The sequence below is a fragment of the Aspergillus terreus genome, genomic scaffold (assembly GCF_000149615.1).
Source record: "Aspergillus terreus NIH2624 scaffold_7 genomic scaffold, whole genome shotgun sequence".
NCBI lineage: Eukaryota > Fungi > Ascomycota > Eurotiomycetes > Eurotiales > Aspergillaceae > Aspergillus > Aspergillus terreus.
In genome coordinates this window covers 1,279,654-1,300,005 of record NT_165930.1, presented here as the reverse complement: position 1 = coordinate 1,300,005, position 20,352 = coordinate 1,279,654, and the positions used below count along the sequence as shown (strand labels likewise).

At 54.2% G+C, this 20,352-nt stretch overlaps 8 protein-coding genes across 8 annotated transcripts; 2 read left to right on the top strand and 6 right to left on the bottom strand.

Moving 5' to 3' along the window:
* Window positions 1-613: 613 nt before the first annotated feature.
* ATEG_05392 (uncharacterized protein) lies at window positions 614-4,330 on the bottom strand (the record flags this gene model as incomplete). Its single annotated transcript, XM_001214570.1, has 7 exons — window positions 614-1,350; window positions 1,562-1,706; window positions 1,855-2,626; window positions 2,715-2,839; window positions 3,057-3,083; window positions 3,241-3,730; window positions 3,969-4,330. 7 exons carry the CDS (start codon window positions 4,328-4,330, stop codon window positions 614-616), a joined length of 2,658 nt encoding a protein of 885 aa, XP_001214570.1.
* A 444-nt stretch (window positions 4,331-4,774) lies between these two features.
* Window positions 4,775-7,312, bottom strand: ATEG_05391 (elongation factor G; the record flags this gene model as incomplete). Its single annotated transcript, XM_001214569.1, has 3 exons — window positions 4,775-4,829; window positions 4,892-7,033; window positions 7,101-7,312. The coding sequence occupies 3 exons, from the start codon at window positions 7,310-7,312 to the stop codon at window positions 4,775-4,777; spliced, it is 2,409 nt and encodes an 802-aa protein (XP_001214569.1).
* A 1,132-nt stretch (window positions 7,313-8,444) lies between these two features.
* On the bottom strand, window positions 8,445-9,123 carry rcf1 (respiratory supercomplex assembly factor RCF1; the record flags this gene model as incomplete). The annotated part of the gene is made up of 3 exons (XM_001214568.1): window positions 8,445-8,878; window positions 8,954-9,024; window positions 9,086-9,123. The coding sequence occupies 3 exons, from the start codon at window positions 9,121-9,123 to the stop codon at window positions 8,445-8,447; spliced, it is 543 nt and encodes a 180-aa protein (XP_001214568.1).
* Window positions 9,124-9,889: 766 nt separating this feature from the next.
* Window positions 9,890-11,700, top strand: ATEG_05389 (threonine dehydratase, biosynthetic; the record flags this gene model as incomplete). Its single annotated transcript, XM_001214567.1, has 3 exons — window positions 9,890-10,066; window positions 10,126-10,342; window positions 10,400-11,700. 3 exons carry the CDS (start codon window positions 9,890-9,892, stop codon window positions 11,698-11,700), a joined length of 1,695 nt encoding a protein of 564 aa, XP_001214567.1.
* Window positions 11,701-12,263: 563 nt separating this feature from the next.
* On the top strand, window positions 12,264-12,748 carry ATEG_05388 (50S ribosomal protein L36; the record flags this gene model as incomplete). Its single annotated transcript, XM_001214566.1, has 3 exons — window positions 12,264-12,542; window positions 12,612-12,646; window positions 12,709-12,748. 3 exons carry the CDS (start codon window positions 12,264-12,266, stop codon window positions 12,746-12,748), a joined length of 354 nt encoding a protein of 117 aa, XP_001214566.1.
* A 386-nt stretch (window positions 12,749-13,134) lies between these two features.
* Window positions 13,135-14,911, bottom strand: ATEG_05387 (NAD-dependent succinate-semialdehyde dehydrogenase; the record flags this gene model as incomplete). Its single annotated transcript, XM_001214565.1, has 4 exons — window positions 13,135-13,252; window positions 13,308-14,505; window positions 14,642-14,729; window positions 14,789-14,911. The coding sequence occupies 4 exons, from the start codon at window positions 14,909-14,911 to the stop codon at window positions 13,135-13,137; spliced, it is 1,527 nt and encodes a 508-aa protein (XP_001214565.1).
* Window positions 14,912-15,647: 736 nt separating this feature from the next.
* On the bottom strand, window positions 15,648-17,546 carry ATEG_05386 (uncharacterized protein; the record flags this gene model as incomplete). Its single annotated transcript, XM_001214564.1, has 1 exon — window positions 15,648-17,546. One exon carries the CDS (start codon window positions 17,544-17,546, stop codon window positions 15,648-15,650), a length of 1,899 nt encoding a protein of 632 aa, XP_001214564.1.
* Window positions 17,547-18,102: 556 nt separating this feature from the next.
* Window positions 18,103-20,270, bottom strand: nop7 (mRNA-binding ribosome synthesis protein NOP7; the record flags this gene model as incomplete). The annotated part of the gene is made up of 3 exons (XM_001214563.1): window positions 18,103-20,012; window positions 20,077-20,175; window positions 20,249-20,270. The coding sequence occupies 3 exons, from the start codon at window positions 20,268-20,270 to the stop codon at window positions 18,103-18,105; spliced, it is 2,031 nt and encodes a 676-aa protein (XP_001214563.1).
* Window positions 20,271-20,352: the final 82 nt, after the last annotated feature.

Sequence of the window (20,352 nt, the reverse complement as noted above, 5' to 3'; positions counted from 1 at the left end):
GCTTTGAACCAGCGGACAGCGATGATGAAACGGCGACTTTTGTTTTCCCCGGCCTAGAGTCGGTGGACACCCCGTCCAACAGCCAATCTCAAGCCCAGGGTTCTCTGATAATATTCCCTCACATCTACGCGATAGAGGGGAATAAGAAAATCTTGTACACGCCAACCTGGCAGCTCACCAGCATGCACCCGCAGTGGGTGGCCGCGGAGCAGGAAGTGCGACAAGGCCCTCCCAGCTCTGCATTTGAACGGGTTGTTTCAACCCAACTGCGCAAATTTATGGGCCGCAGATCTTCCTCTAGCAATTGAATGCCCTCTTCTCCTAGTGAAGGTGTGATTGCAGAATGACAGGTGCTTGAGGCGGCTTGGGATCAAGAGCCTATAGGGCTCCATGCTTTCGGTCTTTTGATTGTTTGATGATTGACTCCATGTTTGGTTTGTTTGTTATTAATATTATTAAGGCAGCTTTTACAATATGATCATTGTCTTCACCAATCGCCACCGAGACGAGGTAAAAACGGACAGATAATGTGCCACAGACATTGAACGAGGACGGGCGTGACAGGAACCGTAGTAGATCGGAGAAAAGGGGAAGGGAAGATATATACGCCCGTTTACATAGCAGAAGTTTTCGGCTTCCTACGCTTGTCACGGACGAAGATCTCGGTCGAATCATGTCGAAGGGAGCGGCGGGTCATTTCAAACAAAGAGGAGGCGGCCATGAGGTCGCTGAGCTTATGGTATTTATACGTCCGAGGGTCGAAGTCAGGATAGTTTGTAGTGAGTAGCTGGCCCACGGTAGACAGGTGGGCCCAACCATCGTCATCGGACGCTGCTTCTACCGTAGTTCGCAACTGATTTATCAGGCGGCTATCGTCGAGAGTGCGTCGGGCCGACGAATGAGTTTGCACATTGTCCGCATGGGGCACAAGCTCATCCACATGCACGAGATTCTCAGTGTAGATAAATTTATCGCATGCAGAGACGAACGGTTTGGGCGTGTTGTGCACCCCGAAGCCGTAGACAGTTGCGCCGGACTCGCGGATCCGAGCGGCGAGTCGGGTGAAGTCACTGTCGCTGGAGACGAGACAGAACCCATCAAATCGGTTCGCGTATAGAAGATCCATGGCGTCGATGATCATCGCGGAGTCGGTCGCATTCTTGCCGTGCGTATACGCGAACTGCTGGACTGGTTGGATCGAATGCTCGAGGAGCTTGGCCTTCCAGGGCAGCAAATTAGAACTAGTCCAATCCCCATACGCTCGCTTCACATGAGCTGTACCGTATTTCGCCACTTCAGAAAGGACGAGGTTCACGACGGAGGCCTGAGCATTGTCCGCGTCAATGAGAACTGTGAGTTGGGGAAGGTTGTTAGCAGCCATGACTGTGGATGTATCGGGGGGTGTAGGTATCTGCAGGAAAGCGATATAGCACGCACTGCGCTGGAGATGGTGACCTCGAAGTTACATCCGTGGTCGATTACTAAGGGCAGGGCTCAGGATCTACTCTCGATGAAACGTCGATGAAAACGGACGAAAACCAAGTCCCGTGGCCGTACATACTCCATGGGGAGAGTTGTATAGTAGCTGTCGGAGTAGACACTAGATCAATATGATCAAATCCATCGGAAACCCGGATCGACTGCATCCAGCAGTCCTCCACTTTCTGATATCCATCGGCTATCGTTGCTTCTCTCCGGATTGCCGTCTCTCCCGGTTCTCAACAGCTCGGACAGTTCACGGTTCGACATAGCTCCCCACAGACTGTTACTGTCTGGCGGTGGAAACTGGAGCTCGGACAGAGTCAAGCGGCCCTCGCCCTCGCCGTTATCCGCATCTCCGCAGAGCCTACTGACTTTGTACAGGGCGAGAGCGAAACGCTTCATTTCCTCCACACCCACCCAGATGGTGGTGATGTTGTCAATATCTTGGTACCGCGCAAGCATGGTTGGATAGGAGAAGATATTGTGTTTGCGGCAGGATCGTAGAACCGCAGCTAGTATCTCCCGGTCCGGCTGCGGGAGCTGAAAGGTGAGATCCCACTGACACGCGTGAGGGAGATTCATCAAGAGCGAGGCAATGAGGTAGAGCAGAATGCCCTGGTAGGTGGCGATGGGCCAGGCAGACGCCGGCTTAGCTGGCTGATCCCCCCAGTCTTCCCACGTTGTCTGCTGCTCGAGAATGCTCCGGCCCAGGCGTTCGTGCAGGACGCGGGCTTTCCTCTTCGCCGGCTCCTGCTCGGAACACCACATGCCCAGCATGACGACAGCATAGAGAACCAACGCAGGCTCATGTTCGATGCTAAAGGTACCTTGATGCAGGAGCGGCCATCGTGGATGGAACAGCGTGAAGTACAAGTGGACGTAATGCGGGATATCGGGTTGGGTTTCTTGCTCGAAAACCGCGTTTTCCAGTTCGAGGGCGGAAGAGTCCGTCGTCGTGTTGGCTCGATTGCGGTCTGGCGTGTCGAACACGCAGGCGTGCTGCTTCTCCTGGCAGTGTCTGCACGGCTGGCCGCCCCGACAACGCACCTTGGCGACGCGGCATTCCCGACATGCTCGAGGGGCGCGTGTTGGCTGTACCTGTGCCTCTTGGTGGTCTTGCCGGATGTGACGGTTCAGTGTGTCCCTGTGGATTTTAGAGATTTCAACGTCTGGATGGAGCTAAGGGAGAGTACTTTCTGGTGAATGTGCGGTCACAGAATGGGCAGACGGACATCGAGGTCCCAGCGTGTTGGGCTTCATGGCGACGCAGGTGCTCTTTGCGCCGGTAGCTGGCGTTGCAATTGCTGTAACGGCAGCAGAAACGGTCTGCTCCAGTTGTGGGCATTGCGAGAATGTACTGTGATCAGCAGGGAGAGTCCTTCCAGAGGAAAACTGGCGGTGATGTATAGTTCGGGATCCCACCGGCTCCCACCGGGATCCCATCGGAAGCCCACGGCGGGGATAGAGTCTAATACTACCAAGTATCTAGATGTCTACCTAGGTACACAGATCATGATTAATACACAATGAAGTAAAGATTCCTTTGCCTCCCGCGAGGCCACTTGCTTAAATACCGGGAAAGTCCACCTCCATCGTGCATCCTGTTTGATCTCCATCAGCTTCAACCTCAACTAAATTACTATATTACTATACATTATGTCTTCCGTCAAGTCCTTCCGCCAAACCCTCGGCATCCCTCCCTCCACCGCGACAGTCAAGGACTCAACCCTGATTATCGTCGACGCGCAGAACGAATACGCCTGCGGCCATCTCAAAGTCGAACACGTCGAGCAGAGCCGGGCGGTGATCGCCGATCTGCTCTCGCGGTACCGCCAGGCCGGCGACGGCAAGAACATCGTGCACGTCGTCCACGAGACTCCCAGCGGCGCACCCGTCTTCACGCCGGGCACGGAGTTGGCCGCCGAGTTTGACGAGCTGAAGCCCGAGCCGGGCGAGAAGGTCGTCACCAAGCACTTTCCCAACTCCTTTGCGGGCACTGATCTGCATGACTATCTGCAGGCGCTGGGGGCGGTGGGGAAGAAGATCGTGCTTGTGGGGTATATGGCGCATGTTTGTATCTCTACCACTGCGCGGGCGGGCAATGAGCTGGGGTATGAAGTCCTTGTCGTGAAGGACGGTGTTGGGGATCGTCATATCCCTGGCGTTGATGCTGATACGCTGGTTCATGTTGCACTGAATGAGTTGGACGATGTGTTTGGTACTGTTGTTCCTGCTGCGGATATTGGGGCTTAGGAGTTAGATATCAATCTGATCGAGTGGAAGAGAAGTGGTGTTGGTTTTGTAATGTAGATACTGCAACACAGTTCCTGATTGACAACAATGACAACAGTACAATCACAGCCCACCCTTCTATCCCCTCCAAATCATCACCTTGGCAGCGACCCTTCCGTTGTATCTGCACCTAAAAAACAACCATCGCAGCCCTCCCCGCGAGCGTCGCCAAAATCCCCGACGAGAGCGCATACAGCGTGAACCGCTGCGGGATGTTGTTGGTAGTGCAGTGCACCAAGCTGTGCAGGACGCGGGCGCCGACATACGCCCACGCCAGATAGGCGTCGGTGGCGCTGTTCTCGCCGCGGGCGAGGGCGAGCACCAGGGCGATCGCGTAGAACTGGGTCGGCTGCTCGAGCAGGTTGTTGAAGTTGTCCGTCTTCCAGCGCACCGACGGCGGCGTCTTCAGGTCGATCTGGCTGCGGGTCTGGGTGTTGTCGTCGCCGAGCTTCAGACGCATCGACACGGGCAGCCGCGTGGCGTACATCCAGACTTCCATCGCAAAGGTCCAGCCATTGAGGGCGACGATGGGGGCGAAGAGGTTGGAGATGGACATGATGCTTTTGGAGGTTGCTTGTGGAGGATGGATCAGGCGCTTGATGGATTGTAGAGGGAGGAAGAGTAAGACGGATGTGGCTTCATGCAGTGAGATTCCCCCTCCCCTTTATATACCCTGGCCTTCCGGACATAAGACGGCTTACGGCCGTATGATTAATTGGTTTTAGCAGTCTCTTGTTCCTGAGAGGAGAGGTAAACATATATGTACAATCTAGACGACATTGATTCGGACAACTCATAATGCGCAGTGATGTCTATACTGCAAACCAACATAACGAACCCCTTTGGAAAAGAACCTGGCCCAGCTTGAATACACGTCGAGAAATAAATCCAGTGAAAATAAGTCTAATATACATTGCCCAAAGTGGAGCGTCGCGCCAAATCAGTGATGCCACACTCAAAGCATCATGGGCTTCATCAGTGAGCAGTCAGGTCGACACGTCTATTTCTTGTGTCGGTCGGCCTGGGCCTTCTGGTATTTCGCAATAAGTTCCTTCCTGTAGGCGATATTAGCAGATGATCCAAGATATTTCCACCGCATAGTCAAGGAGACACGTACTGTAGTTGAGGCGTGGCCTTCTCATAGTGGCTAAACTCCATCGTGTATTCACCCTTACCCTGGGTGGCAGCACGCAGATGGCTACTGAAACCAAACATGCCGTTCAGACTGCAGTCGGCGTAGACGGTGACCTCATCCACCCCAACGTCCGAGTCGTTGATCGTGGCGTTGCGCTTGTTCAACAGAGCAATCACATCACCCTGGAACTCGGCCGGCGCCGTGACAACAGTTTTCATCATCGGCTCAAGCACAGAGGGGTTGCTCTCCATGAAAGCCTTCCGGAAAGCCTGTTGGGTCGCATTCTTGAACGACATTTCGGACGAATCCGTCATGTGGGTGGCACCGTCGTTGATCAGCATCTTGGTACCCAGAACCTTATGGCCGATCAGAGGACCCTTCTCGCAAGCAAGATGGAATCCCTTTTCACAAGCAAACAGGAACTTCTCGGAGATACTGCCTCCGACAATCTGCTCCTCGAACACGTTCTCCTCCAGCTTCTCGGTGGGCTCCATGTAGCCGACCACGCGGGCGTAGTCTCCAGGACCTCCCGACTGCTTCTTGAGCAGGTGATCGAACTCAACGTGGTTACCAATCGTCTCACGGTATGCGACCTGAGGAGGACCGGTCTCACAGTCCACGTTGTACTCACGGCGCATACGCTCGATGTAGATATCCAGGTGCAATTCACCCATGCCGGAGATGAGGGTCTGTTCACTCTCGGCGTCAAACGTCACACGGAAAGTGGGATCTTCGCGCTGGAACCGGGCCATGGCCTTGGAGAACTTGGCGGCATCCTTGTTGTTCTTGGGCTTGATGGAGAGCGAAATGACCGGCTCAGGAACGAACATCGACGACATGGTGTAGCCGAGCTGGCCATCAGTGAAGGTATCACCGGAGGCACAGTCAACACCAAAGACCGCACAGATCTCACCAGCGCCAATCTCGGACACTTCTTCCATCTCATTGGAGTGCATACGGACGATACGGGGGATTTTCACCTTCTTGTCGTTGCGGGCGTTGAAAACATTGGCGCCCTTGCGAAGGGTTCCTTGGTACACACGGATATAGGTCAGCTGTCCGAAGTTGCTTTCTTCCAGCTTGAACGCAAGGCCGACCAAGGGCAGAGAATTGTAAGGGACCAGCTTCACAGAAGCCTCGTCACGCTTCTTGTCGAGGGCCAGGTTCTGCACCTCGGAGGGGTTGGGAAGATAATCAATGACACCGTCAAGCATGGGCTGGACGGACTTGTTGGCGAGCGCCGAACCCATGAAGACGGGGGTGAACTTGAGACCAATGGTGGCGCGGCGGATGGCATCTCTCAGCTGCTGCTCGGTAGGCTCGGTCTCGCTCAGGAACAGCTCGGCGATCTCGTCATCGACGTCAGCGAGAGTCTCGATCAGCATGTTCCTCCGCTCCTCAGCCACAGCCTTGACCTTTTCAGGGATCTCGTCGGTCTCGCGGAGCTCTTCACCACTGGGTCCGACGTTGTAGATCGCCTTCATCCGGAGCAAGTCAACCACACCTTCGAATTCGTCTTCCGCGCCGATAGGCACTTGGACCGCAGCGGCCGGGATCTTCAGCTTGGTGTTGATCTGGTCAATCGCCTTGAAGGGATTGGCACCCATCCGATCCATTTTGTTGATGAAGGAGATTCTGGGCACGTTGTAACGTCTCATCTGACGATCGACAGTCATGGTCTGGGACTGCACACCAGACACGGCACAGAGAATCATGACGGCACCATCCAGAACTCGCAGAGCTCTCTCGACTTCGATGGTGAAGTCAATGTGTCCCGGTGTATCGATCAGGTTGATGTGGTACTTGTGCTCCTTGCCCTCCTTGTCCTTCTTCACCCAGTCACAGAAGGTTGCTGCAGACTGGATTGTAATACCCTTCTCACGCTCCAGATCCATGGAGTCCATCTTCGCACCGACCTTGTCTCCACCGCGGACCTCGTGGATGGCCTTGATACGACCGGTGTAGAAGAGGACACGTTCAGTACATGTCGTCTTACCGCTGTCGATATGCGCAGCAATACCGATGTTGCGAACCCGGGACAGACGTTCGGCTTCGACAGGGTCGAGGTTGTCGATGATGGCCTCCTGAGTGAGGTTGTCGGGGGAGGACGCGGCAGCCTCAAGACTGTGAAGGAGACGAGGTTAGTCTCTCTGAAGATATCTGAAGTAAAAATGAATTGCTTAATACTCACACGGCAGAAGCGGTCGCCGAAGCGTACCTCCGCTGTTGGAATTGTCTGTGAAGAGCAGACTGACAAGCCGGAGCAACGGCGGAGGCAGAACGGAGAGCGGCCGTGGACGCGCATCGCTGCGACAGGAAGTTCTGGGATTGGAGACGAACGGGAGCTCTGGCCAAGCCAGAAAGCGCACGGCGAGGCAACCGTGCAAGAGAAGGATACCGCATGGCTATCGTCCACCCACCGCAGGAGTTTGATCGAGGCTGATGCTGGGGATTCGCGATGATTTTCGGGCCTCCGAAAAAAAGTTCCAGGAACGCGTCACGTGAGCAGGCGCCCCGGCGCACAGCCAATGGACCGGCCTTGATTATTGATTCTTTCAATTGCGCAGCGATTGTAGATTCACTTCATCAGAGGACGGATGCCCGTCTAGTCCGATCTATATCGTCGTCTTATCAGGACTGTTCTGACATTCTCTACTTCAGAAGACCCATTGTACCAAGGTATATTGTTCTGTACGGTATTGATACATACCATGACAAAATATCCTGACCGCCTTTGATCCCGCCGCTGGCATCAGTCAACAGCTTCATATTAAATTGATATTCAATCATTCCACAGCACATACTCCGGATCCTAGATCCTATTGACTGAACAAAAACGTCAGTCTGTATTCTAGTCTCCGAGTCCCTCACCAAACTCACTCCAATGCGGTCGTCCCTATCACTACTTGCCACTGTCTCCCGTGGCCAACCGTCGAAGCTCCGGAAACCTGCGATCAGTTTAGATCATGTCAGTGGCTTGTCCCCGAACCAGACTTCATACTAACCGTCGCTCAGTTTATCCAACGACAGAGAGTGTTGGCACTGTGGCGAGAAATTGTTCGCACCCTGAACAGTCGGTCCAGCCCTGCTAAAGCCTACAAATGCACTGCTGATATCAAGAAGAGATCCCCGATTCACCTACGCGAAGTGAGCTACGCAACTATGCTCGTGATGAGTTTGAACGCCATCGTAATGTTACCGACTTGGTGAGTGCAGCGCCTGATCAACTACAAAATACAGCTAACGAGATCCGTCCAGCAACACATCCGCTATCTCCTCTCGGTAGGAAGCTCAGCTCAATTCAACTTTCCCGACTGACAGCATGCAGACCGGAAAAGCAGAATTCGACATGATGAGGAGATATATTGACGAACAAGTAGCAGGTTGATCCAACAGATCTTCGCTCTTGAGGAAACTGAGATGAGAACCTTCATGCCTGAAACCTGAATGTATATATGTACAATATGTATGATACCCAGCCCGATGAGAAACACAGAAACGTACAAATTACCGTCCGCTACCACCCAACACATCCCTACTTCTGCCTCGACATCAACTCCATCACCGCATCTAATACCCCCAGGGACTTTTGATCCGCAGCCTCAATGACAGACCGCGCCGCATCCTGCTCAGCAGTCGGCTTCACGGCCGCCTTCTTAGCGGCCTCGTTGGCCGCCGCCTCCATGGCCGCATGACGTTCCCGCCAGCCGCGGTCTTCCTGGTCTCGGATCTCCAACTCGCGCAGCCAGGCATCGCGCTTTTCTTGGCTCTTGCGTTCTTCGACGGCCTTTTCGAACTCGCGACGCTGCTGCCGTTCAGTTTTGAAGTACATGCCGCCTGCGACGACGGCGACGAGGGTAAAGGCTTGGGCGTAGATACGGGCGCGGAACATGCGGTTCATTTCGACCGAGTCGCCGGCCTTCATTGACCGGTAGGCGCGGTAAAGGGCATAGCAGGTGGCGGCGCAACCTGGTGAATGCGACGTCAGCACGTGCCACCGAGAACAGAATGGCATGATGGGATGGAGGATCGAGAACAACGAACCAAGTGGGATAAGAGGCTCTTCCTTCAGGCGTCTGCGGAACTTTTGGAGACCGGTTTCCTCTTCGAATTGACTGTGGATCATCAACGTTAGACGGTCCCAATGCATTATATGGGCAAATGCGGAGTACGCACGGGTTATCCTCGAACGAGGACGGCAGAGGGTCGCTCATTTCGGAGATGATGGGTACGGCGTGGCTGGGTTCGGAGAGTTTCTGAGTGGAGGTATATAGCTATGTATTTCCAAGGGAAATCACACGAGCAATGTCGACGATAGAAACAGGTCTGTAGGACAGACCTTGAAGGTTGATGGGTGAATAGTTCAAGCCGTTGGGAGGAGGAACATGACGTCGCGACAAAATTAGGCGGAATTTGCGTAACTTACCATACTTCCACATACGGTAATTCATCGTATCTATCTATGTCGACTTCTACTAGGTATCCAACTTCTTCATTCTTTTCCAAGTATACATGAAATTGACGTTGGTGTTCTCCAGAGTCTGCTATGACGGTATAGTCGCTGTATTCCTGCATCGGCAAAATTGTGTCTATATCAATTGGTCCCTATTGTAACCTGTTGCCGTCAATTAGCCTTGGTTACAAGATGGCATCCAAAGTATACGACCAGTGTAGGTATATGTTGGCATGACGCAGGAGGACTACCTATAAGACAATCATGCATTTGACCCGTACAATACTCTAAGATCTTCTTGCTACATCAGTTCACCCACATCCCAACATCTACCTAGATAGTAGATGTACATAACTACGCCCTATTGATGACATAACCATCGGCGCCGATCCCGGAAATTTTGCCCGCGGGAAGATAAGCAAGTCTGGTGCCACCGAACATTTCTCGACCCTTTGACTCATCCGCTGTCCCAGGTTCCTGTGTTTTTCTCGAGATTGTTTACTCTCTGTGAACCTCTGGACCGCACAATGTCTCAAGAGCCCACGACTAACGGTGTTGCCCCCCCGGCCTCTACAAAGATGAGCAATCTCGCACTGAACGAGTACAACACCCCGACACCGGCTCACGACCAGGAGAAGCACACGGGTCTGAAGCCCGACTGGGGTATTCCGGAATCTTTCATTCTCCCCAATGGATACCCTGATGTGAGTCGCGCCAATTGCGCTTGACATACAATTCAATGCTGACCATCCCGCTTACACAGTACCTGCGACTGATCCTGACGTCCCGCGTTTACGATGTGATCACCGAGACCCCTCTTCACCACGCCGTGAACCTGAGTAACCGCATGGAATGCCGTGTCCTCCTCAAGCGCGAGGATTTACTCCCCGTGTTCAGCTTCAAGCTTCGTGGAGCGTACAACAAGATGGCTCATTTGACCGATGAGCAGCGGTGGAAGGGTGTGATTGCGTGCTCCGCAGGTGAGCCACATTACACCAGGCGACTACCGTTGTTCCAACGCAGCTAACGCAATGCAGGAAACCACGCGCAGGGAGTCGCCTTTTCGGCCCGCAAACTCAAGATCCCCGCCACCATTGTCATGCCCTCGGGCACGCCCGCCATCAAACATCTGAACGTTGCCCGTCTCGGCGGTAGTGTCGTCCTCCACGGCGACGACTTCGACGCCGCAAAGGAAGAGGCGCGCCGTCGCGAGGTACAGCACGGACTCACGAGCATCCCTCCCTTCGACGACCCCTATGTCATCGCCGGCCAAGGAACCATCGGTATGGAGATTTTGCGCCAGGCAAACTTGCAGAAGCTGGAGGCCGTCTTCTGTGCTGTAGGTGGGGGTGGATTGATCGCAGGCATTGGTGTATACATGAAGCGCATTGCGCCACACGTGAAGATCGTCGGCGTGGAAGCCCACGACGCCAATGCCATGGCTCAGTCCCTGGGCCAAGGGTCACGCGTGTTCCTGAGCGAGGTGGGACTCTTCGCCGATGGCGCGGCGGTGAAGAGCGTTGGTGAGGAACCTTTCCGGCTGGCCCGTGAAGTGGTGGATGAAATTATCCAGGTTTCCACCGACGAGACATGCGCCGCGATCAAGGACGCGTTTGAAGACACCCGCTCCATTATTGAGCCTGCGGGCGCTCTTGCGCTGGCTGGTCTCAAGAAATACGTCGCGTTGCATCCTAGCCCCGACACCAGCCGCGAGCTGATTGCCATCACTTCTGGTGCCAACATGGACTTTGACCGCCTGCGTTTCGTTGCCGAGCGTGCTGCTCTGGGCGAGCGGAAGGAGGCGCTCTTGAGCGTCAACATCCCGGAGAAGCCCGGTTCTTTTGCCAAGCTCGTCGAGGTTATCCTTCCTCACGCAGTGACCGCCTTCAGCTACCGCTATGCGCGGAACGAGTCCGCCGATGTTCTGATGGGTATCTCTCTGTCCGCATTGACGGGCCGGGAGGATTTGGCCAAGATCATGAGCGAACTGAACAAGGATGGGATGACTACGAGGGATCTGAGCAATGATGAACTGGCCAAGAGACACCTTCGGTTCTTGGTCGGTGGACGCTGCGACGTCGAGGATGAACGTCTGTTCATGTTCGAGTTCCCCGAGCGCCCGGGTGCTTTGGCCAAGTTCCTGACGACACTCCGACCCAACCAAAACATCTCCCTATTCCACTACCGAAACTACGGCGGAGACGTCGGCAAGGTGCTGGCCGGCATTCAATGCCCTAGTCCTGAGAAGGCCGAACTGGAGGCTTTCCTGAAGGACTTGGGCTATCCGTTCAGCGAGCACACTGACTCGCCTACATATCACACATTCCTCCGTTCTTAGACGGTCCCGCGATGTTTCTGGTGCTTTTCATGCGACGCAATCAAAAGTTGTCCTTGCCTAGGCGTTGGGTTGGGTTGTGCCATTGATAGATCATGGACTTTCGAGCTGAGTGGGCTGGATGAGCCTTTTTCTTATAATGTATCTAGAATTAGATTGCATGTTTATAATCAGTGCTTGCAAGATTAGCTATGTCAATTTGCATGGGAGTTCATCTCAAAAGACGCTGCCTCAGCCTTGTACTTCACAACCTGCTGGCTCTCCCGGATAGTATGTCCCGCTGCAATAGCAACTATATTAATGAGAGGCGAATGTCTACCTACCGAATACCTCAAATCTAACGAACATCAACTATTGCTTCAACGGATTTAATGATGCCGATCAGACAAAAATCGAGTATAGAAATCAGACCCATGATTGGCCCCCCGGAGACTCGGCAAAACCCACCTCCGAGCGATATTTCGCAGCCGCCATCAACGCCGCATCACCGTCCAACAGAGTCCAGACAAAACAACACCTTCATCCCCCCTCCAGCGGCACCGACACTCCCCCTCCAAGCCGCCACAATGCTCTCCCTCCGCTCCGTCCTGGGGTCTTCGACCCGCGCCCTGCGCCACCTCCCGTCCGCGTCCCGGCCGACAACGACAACGACGACGACGAGCGGCTTCTTCTTCTCCCGGCAATACTCCTCGCAGCTGACAAAATCCCTGACGAACGGTCTGCAGAGACTGCGCGGCGCGGCGCAGGGCAATGTCGCGAGTCTGGGGTCGAGCGTGCGCCAGATCGAGCAGGTCCGTGGGATGAAGACCCGCTCGTCTGTGAAGCGGTTGTGTGATGGGTGCAAGGTATGATTTTCTATGTCTCCGACGGGTTTTGGGGGGTTGAGGATGAGATGCTGATGCTGTGTGGTTTAGCCTGTCCGGAGAAAGAACAGAGTGTATATCATCTGGTGAGTTTTGCTCCGTTGAAGCTGGAATAGGTGCAGAGGCTGACTGTGCGTGCGTTGTGTAGCTCGAAAAACCCCAAGCACAAGCAGCGGCAGGGCAAATAGATGCGGACCTACGGTATGGGAATGTGTGACTGTCGGTAGCGGATTCTGCCAGGATACTATCTGTGGTTGCATGGGAAAGGCTTCGTGCATATACTGAATCTTCGGCTTCTCCACTGCGGTTTATGCTCATTGTTATTTGGCTGGGATTATGGCGCTTGTTGTATTGTTTTCTGCTGTACATTAGACCTTGAATCGATCTATCTCTTGGGAAACACTATCTCTGCTCTTGGCTTTGTTACGACTTGGAAGGAATGCACGGTGCTCTGTAGATGGACGTTTGCTTATAACCAAATGTGCCCATTGGCCGTAGATGAATTAAATCTATACATAAAAAACATCGGTAGGGGAATATGTTTTTATTTATGTCCATCAGTCATCTCATGCACTCACCCCTGCAAAGGCTCACCCATACCGCCAAAGGTGACACTCTTGATGGTGAGGAATTCGTCGATGCCATACTTGCTGCCTTCGCGGCCGAATCCGCTCTGCTTGACACCACCGAATCTAAGACAAGTTAGCATAGCTGACCTGAAATGCTAGGCTACCGACGGAAACTTACGGCGAGGCCACATCGCTAATAATACCAGTGTTCACACCAACCATACCCACCTCCAGGGCTTCGGCAACACGGAAGATCCGCTTGACGTTGCCGCTGAAGAAGTAACCGGCGAGACCAACCTCGGCACGGTTCGCCAGTTCCACCACCTCCTTCTCCGACTCGAAGGGGAACAGTCCGGCCACAGGACCGAAGGTCTCCTCGGAGGCAATGCGCATGTCCTTGGTCATTTCGGTCAGGACCGTCAGGTTGTAGAAGTTGGTGCCGAGCTCGGGAACCTTCTGGCCACCGATAAGGACATTGGCGCCCTTGGACACGGCATCGCGCACATGCTCATCGACCTTGTCGACAGCGCGCTCGTGAATGACCGGTCCGTGGGTGACACCCTCCTCGAAGCCAGCTCCGAGTTTGAAAGCGCGGACCTTCTCCACAAAGCGCTTGCAGAACTCCTCGTAGATGCCCCGCTGCACGTAGATGCGGTTGGCGCACACGCAGGTCTGGCCGGAGCTACGGAACTTGGAGGCGACGGCACCGGCGACGGCGGCATCGAGGTCCTCCACGTCATCAAAGACGATGAAGGGGGCGTTACCGCCAAGCTCCCACGAGACCTTCTTAACCGTCGAAGAGGCCTGCTTCATGAGAAGCTTTCCGACGTTCGTGGAGCCGGTGAAGGAGACCTTGCGGACTTCGGGGTGAGTGGTGATCACCTCTCCCACTTCGGGTGTGTTCTTCATGGCGGTGACGATGTTGACAACGCCTTTGGGAATACCAGCGCGGTGAGCCAGCTCCGCCAGGGCATTCGCAGTGAATGGCGTCTCACCGGGGGTCTTGCAGACCACCGTGCAGCCCGCGGCGAGGGCAGGGCCGATCTTTCGCGTAATCATTGCCGCGGGAAAGTTCCATGGCGTGATCAGGCCGCAGACACCAACCGGCTGCTTCAAGGTAATGACTCGGTTACCGGCGACAGAAGAAGGAATTGTATCACCGTAGATACGAGGGGCCTCCTCACTGAACCATTCGAAGAAGCCCGCGGCGTAGTTGACTTCTCCCTTCGCGTCCGCGAGAGGCTTTCCGTTCTCCCATGTGATCAGCGTGGCCAAATCATCAGCATTGTCCATCATCAACTGATACCAACGGCGGAGCATGCGCGCACGCTCACGAGCCAGAGTCGAGCGGAAGGCGGGGAAAGCTTCGGTGGCGGCTTGGATTGCCTTCTCAGTGTCTGCAGCGGAGAACTCGGGGCAAGTACCGATAAGCTTGCCAGAGGCAGGATCTATACACCAGAGGTTATTCCATGTTCATAACCTTCAATAGGGAACCGATGTAGACGCCCGTACCATGGACCTCGAAGGTCTTGCCAGACTGGGCTTCAACCCACTCTCCATTGACATAAGCCTTCTCAATGAAGAGAGACTGGTCTTTTAACTGAAGAGTCATATCAATCAGCACCTCATTTCTCGCAATGGCAACCGCAGGAAGCTCACCGGAGGCACAGTATGGCCCATAGTGTACAGCCGCTTGGCGTAGATTGGAGGCGGGATAGAGAATGGGTATCGAGGACGAGATTTGAGGAGGTGGCGGGAAATCGGACGAGCAATCTTGTCCATCATGTGAGCCCGTCTCCGACAAGTGGTCTATTTAAGTGTTGGAGTTGATGATAACAGGGCCCTTGATTGTGGTGCGGGGAGCCTCGGGATGGACGACGGGAGAGAGTGTTGAGAGATTGCTACTGCCAGTAGGCTTTCTGAGCGAAGAGGAGGACCCTATATAGTCGGGAGAAGCAGGACCTGCCCGAATACAGAGAAGAAATATGGTTCCAGACTAAGTGTAAGATTGCGCGAGGGGAAGAATCGAAGCTCTCTTGCGGTGGTTTCGCCGGGAAGCTTCGCGTCACGTGGGGCGACGTCATGCTGCCTTCATTGCATCTCTTCTCCCTTAGGTATTCATGTGGCCTATTCGACATGTTTGGGTTCAAACGTCTTACCACGACTCTCTTCTTCGCTTTCTCTACTCTAGTATCCATATACAATTCTCTCGCAATTGACACTGCAATGCCATCTTCATTCACTCTCCTGTATGATCATCCCGTAATGTTCGTACCGTTCGGAACCAAGTCCGTATCCTCGGTATCAGGAGCCAATGGGACAGAAGACCGACCGGGCTGCGGCATTGTCGTCCAATAGAAGCACCAGAATGTGGCGGCCTGTTGGAGAAAGTACACGCGATACTGTGGGGTGCATTACAGGCCTTATCGGCGCTTATCAAAAGACATCTATACAGAACCACCAAAGAATAATATACACTATGTACACTCCTAACGTATCGATCCTCCCCTCTTATACATCAATCATCATCCGTGTCATCCTCAACTACCACAGCCGGGGACTTGGCTCCATCTCGTGCTGCATATCCAGGATGCATGCGTTTTAAATGGATATTGAGATTCCAGGTCCGTGAGAAGCCATTCATATGACGAGAACAGGACCGAACAGGGCATACCAAGTCCTGCTTGCGATGTTCGCCCTTCCCCTTAGGCCGGTCGTTCTCGTTCTCCCTCTTAGGCCGTCCGCCCTTTCCTTTGGGCCTTCCCCTAGGCCGTTTGTTTGCCACGCTCTCAGGCTCCGTGCTAACAGGCCGGGAAGTAGATTCCTCCCTCGGAGAGGCTGCGCGAGAACGTGAGCGTTTGCGTTGTGGTGGTAGCGGTAGCGGTTCCACCGAAGCCTCCGACAATCCAGTATCACTTTCGGCGTACTCCCAAGCAGCTGGGTCCCCGTCTTCTGTCTGTTGTAGCTTCCCTTCCTTGAACGTCCGATATGCCATATCCTCTCTGAATAGAGCGCCACACCGTTGAGCCGTACGCATCACCACAGCAGGCGGCCAGCCAACCATCGACGCGACTCCTAGTATCTCGCTCCAGTCGCGAAGGCCCATACGAAGTTTGCGTGTAGCCGGCTGTCGACGGTCGCTGCCCGCTGAACGACCTCTCGACCGCGACGACCGGGACGGCTGGTAGGTGCTCTGGCTAGCGGAAGAGGCTCGTCGGGAGCTGTGCGCACTTCGGGATCGCGGACCCGTCGAGCTCCCGCGAGAGGACCTGCGAGTGCGTTTCCTTCCGCGAGACTGGCTCCTAGAGGTCCCATTCTGTGATCTCCTCTGCCGTCTCACTGACACTGACGAGCCCGAGGTGATGCTTTCTGTGTCGGTTTGCCATTCACTCGCAGAGCTATCATCGCCGGCCGTCACATTTTTGCGCGCGTGATGCAGGCCTAGAAGAAGACGATCGAATTCTGTAATGATGTTCCGGGTAATGGGTCGGAGTTGCTTTCGGGATTGATCGTCATCGGCTTGGACGACGGGACGCAGTGGAATCGACGCATCCATAAAACCAGATTCAATCTTCACAGCATCCTCAGTGGCGGCACTATCATCCTGAGTTTCAGCTTGCGAGGCTGGGTCAAACGGATTCGGGGAAGTGGGCCGCGTAGAACGCCATGGTCGAGCATTGAATCGCTCTTTCGCATGTCGGAGCATTAGGGCCATGATCGACTCTTCCAGGTCTGCGCTCGGGCGAGGATCTGCCGGCATTTTAAGCGTCCACGTCTCATCATCTCGGCGATACTCGTCGCCTCGGGGAACCTCGTTCGCAGGCACAGGCCACGCGGCCCATCGCTTTGGCGGAAGAAAAGGTTCCGCGTCAGCAACTCCCACGTCCCTTTCCGCAGCGCGCTTTGCTATCTCGCGGGCCCGCGCTCGAAGAGCATACGCGTTGTACAGATGCGCCGCCAGATCCTTGGCTCTGAGATCTTCCAGCGCTTCGGCGTTCTGTCGGTCTTCCAGCGTGAGTTTTCTCCATGTAGGTTCTGGGCCATGGAAGCGATTGGGGCGATATGAAGGCGGCGATGGCGACGGACTCTCTATGATTCTTTGATTCGTAGTCGTCGTAGCTGATGTGCTCTTTCTCCTTCGCGACGTCCTCCGAGTGCTCCTGGTACTTATGCTGTCCTCGGATCCGGACTCTTCTGCATTGCTTTCTTCGTAGGTGTCGTCATCATCGGAGCCATTTGGCACCAGCGGCTGATCTCCCATGAGAACGTCAAGCTCATTCTCTTCGTGGTTGCCGTCCTCGAAGACGTGCGGCGGTTCCGAGTCGGGCACATTCTGACTGCTCGAACCCCCAAATATGGATCTATATGGCTGTGCAGATTGAGGAGGCACGAATTGCGAAGAGCTTGGATGGGACATCCCTCAGCGGCTGGATGTTTGTTCTTCCGAAGAAGTCAAAAAAACAGAATAGAACAGGAGGAACCAAAATGATTGCTCCTTCTTGTAGACATGGGCTAACCAAATCTATCTCGAGTGTCTAATTTCGCGGGCACTATGGTTCCCGGTCGAGAATACAGGCAAGCCTGCTGAATATGAGTCTGTGACAGGGGCCACGGCTCCTGAGGTACTGTTGAATAATTCTAAAGGCAGGAGAGCCGATCCCTGCGGAGGAGAGAAAATGTACGAGAGAGGATGGATGACGATGCATCCAGGACGACCCAAAGAAAACCGTGGTATCACGTGACATTCACATATCCATTTCTACGCCTCACGCAACACGGGTTCATCTCTGAAATATACGGGAAGTACTTCTCATATAGACGATACTGATGAGGGCTAAGGTAGAGTTTTGGCTCGCGAACTGTATTAGAAACACTCTATATAAATCCAATGCTGCCACAATATACAAGGACGCCTGGTAATATCACGAATGAGGATATCATTGTCAATATTCAACTTTTGTTTGCCCTGAAATCTATTTCTCGCCCGTCTTCTCAAGCTTTCTGCGCTTGGACCGCAACTTGGCCGCTTCTTCCGACTGTTTCTTGTTGGAGTACATCATCTTCTCCAGCAGCTTGCGCTTCTTCCGGCTCATCATCATCTTCTGTCGCTCGAGTTCCTCTTCCTCCTTGCGCTTCTTAGCCGCAATCTTCTTAGCTTGGGAGGACTTCTTCTTCTTGGCATCGTCGGTGGCACCGTTCGATGAGAAGGGGAGACCAGCGGCTTCGGCCTCGAGCTCCTTCTGGTGTTGTGTGCGAGCAGCTTCCTCCTCATCCTCCGACTCGGAGGCCGCTTCGTTATCATCGAAGCCGCCAAAGTCTTCCTCTTCTTGTCCGCTCTCACTTTCGTCGTCATCGCTATCAGCAACATCCATGCCACCATCGACAGATTCGTCTTCGTCCTCGGATTCGGACTCGTCAGCCTTGGCGTCGGCCTTCTTCGTCTCAGGGGCCTCCTCCATTTCTTCGTCGCTCTCTTCCTCTTCCTCCTCGCCGGCCATTTCAGCCTCGCCTTCCTCCTCCTGTTCAGCCAGAGTAGCCCGGGGGTCGTAGGCGCCCTTGGAAGGCTTGACCCAGGGACTCAAGTGAGGAGGCAGAGTCTCGCCAGGGGCGTAAAGATCAGGGCGAAGAAGCTTTCCTTCGTTGATGCAGTCCCACACCCACTGGGGCTGAATGTAGGTTCTACCAGGGATACGGGTACCAGGTCTCACCGCGGGAACCGCACCCTCCTTGGCGGCAGGGACAGCGGGCAGAGCCCCCTCAGGGAGGCTAGGACGGTCCACAATCTGGTGGGTGATACGGGTGTCTGCTTCGTTGTGGGTGAACGCGCCGTCTCCCATAACAGCATCCCAGCCGATACGCTTGCATCCAAAAGCACGAAGGATGAACTCCAAAGGTGCCTTGGGAGCCTCACGAGAGATGTAAAAGGTGAAGGGCGCGAACAGAGCGCCTGCCTCTTCACCACTGATGTCGGGCTGGGGCAGAGTATCCGCCTCCGGAGCTGCGGGTTCGAACCTATCGATCGCGTCGGTGTTTTCGTCCGTGGCCTCCACGGTCTGCTCATCCTTCGTCTTGTCCAACCCAGCAGTTTTGATCACTTTGTCGACCTTTGCTTGAACGTCGCGCGAGACCTCTTGGTTAGAGGAATTGTTGCTCTGCTTGTTGCTTCCCTCAATGGTCTTGGCGGCGTTTGCGACAGCACGACCCTCAAGGGTAAAGGCCGCAAGTTCAGCTCCATTCTCATCGCTGCGGGTATCAAACTTGGGCGGGTATCTCAAACCAATCGATGAGTACAGGCGGAAGTTGACAAATCCAAGTAGGGTTGTGTAGAACTCCACAAAAGTAGCCATAATTCGGTAGTCGACATCACCATTGACCCGCTGCACGAAACGATAAGGCACGAGCCACATAATATCTTGTCCCTGGATTGTGGCCTGATAATAGATACCCTTGATGGAGAGGAAGGATTTGCGCAGAGAGTTCGTCGTGATCAAGTAGTGCTGGAACTCGTGGCAGAGGCGCTGGCAGAGGGCGATGGTCTTGGGAGGAACGTGGGAGGTAGAAGGAAGGTTGGCGAAAAGGAAAAGAAGAGACAAGGCATCGTCGAGATCCCTCAGGGCATCAATGAAGGTCGGATAACGCTCTTTGATGATGTGGTCCAAGGTAAGCTTGGGCGCATGGTTCTTCTCAAGGCGAGAGGCGTCGCCGACTTCTCCACGGCCAAGGGAGCGGGCAATCTTTTTCGCAACGGCCTTTTGGTCACGGAACTTCCGAAGCAAGGGCTCATGAAGCAAGTATTGGATATCCTTCGTGTAGTAAAAGGTGGTGTTCGGAGTGGACGTTTTCGAGGCCTTCTTCTTGTTACGAGGCTCACGGGGATAGATGCCTGGATTGAGGAACAGAGAGGTTAGAATAATGAACGATCTTCCGGCTGGAGGTAGAGGACATACCCTTGAAGATGCATAGTCGACGAAAATCCGGCAGAGAAATCTGAAGCTTTCGCACGGCCTGAGTACGAGTGATATAGTTTTTGGCCTGGCCGGAGGTGCCTAAGGAGTGTCAGTACAGGGATCAAACAGAGTCTGGAGGATAGGAGTGCAAAATATTGCATGGAAAACAGACCCTTCTTCTTAATTTTCGCCATTGTCGATGGGATGCGTGGTGCAAGTGAGGACGAGAGGAAGAAGGAGTGGATGGATTTTCTGATAACCCCGAAAATTTGTCGA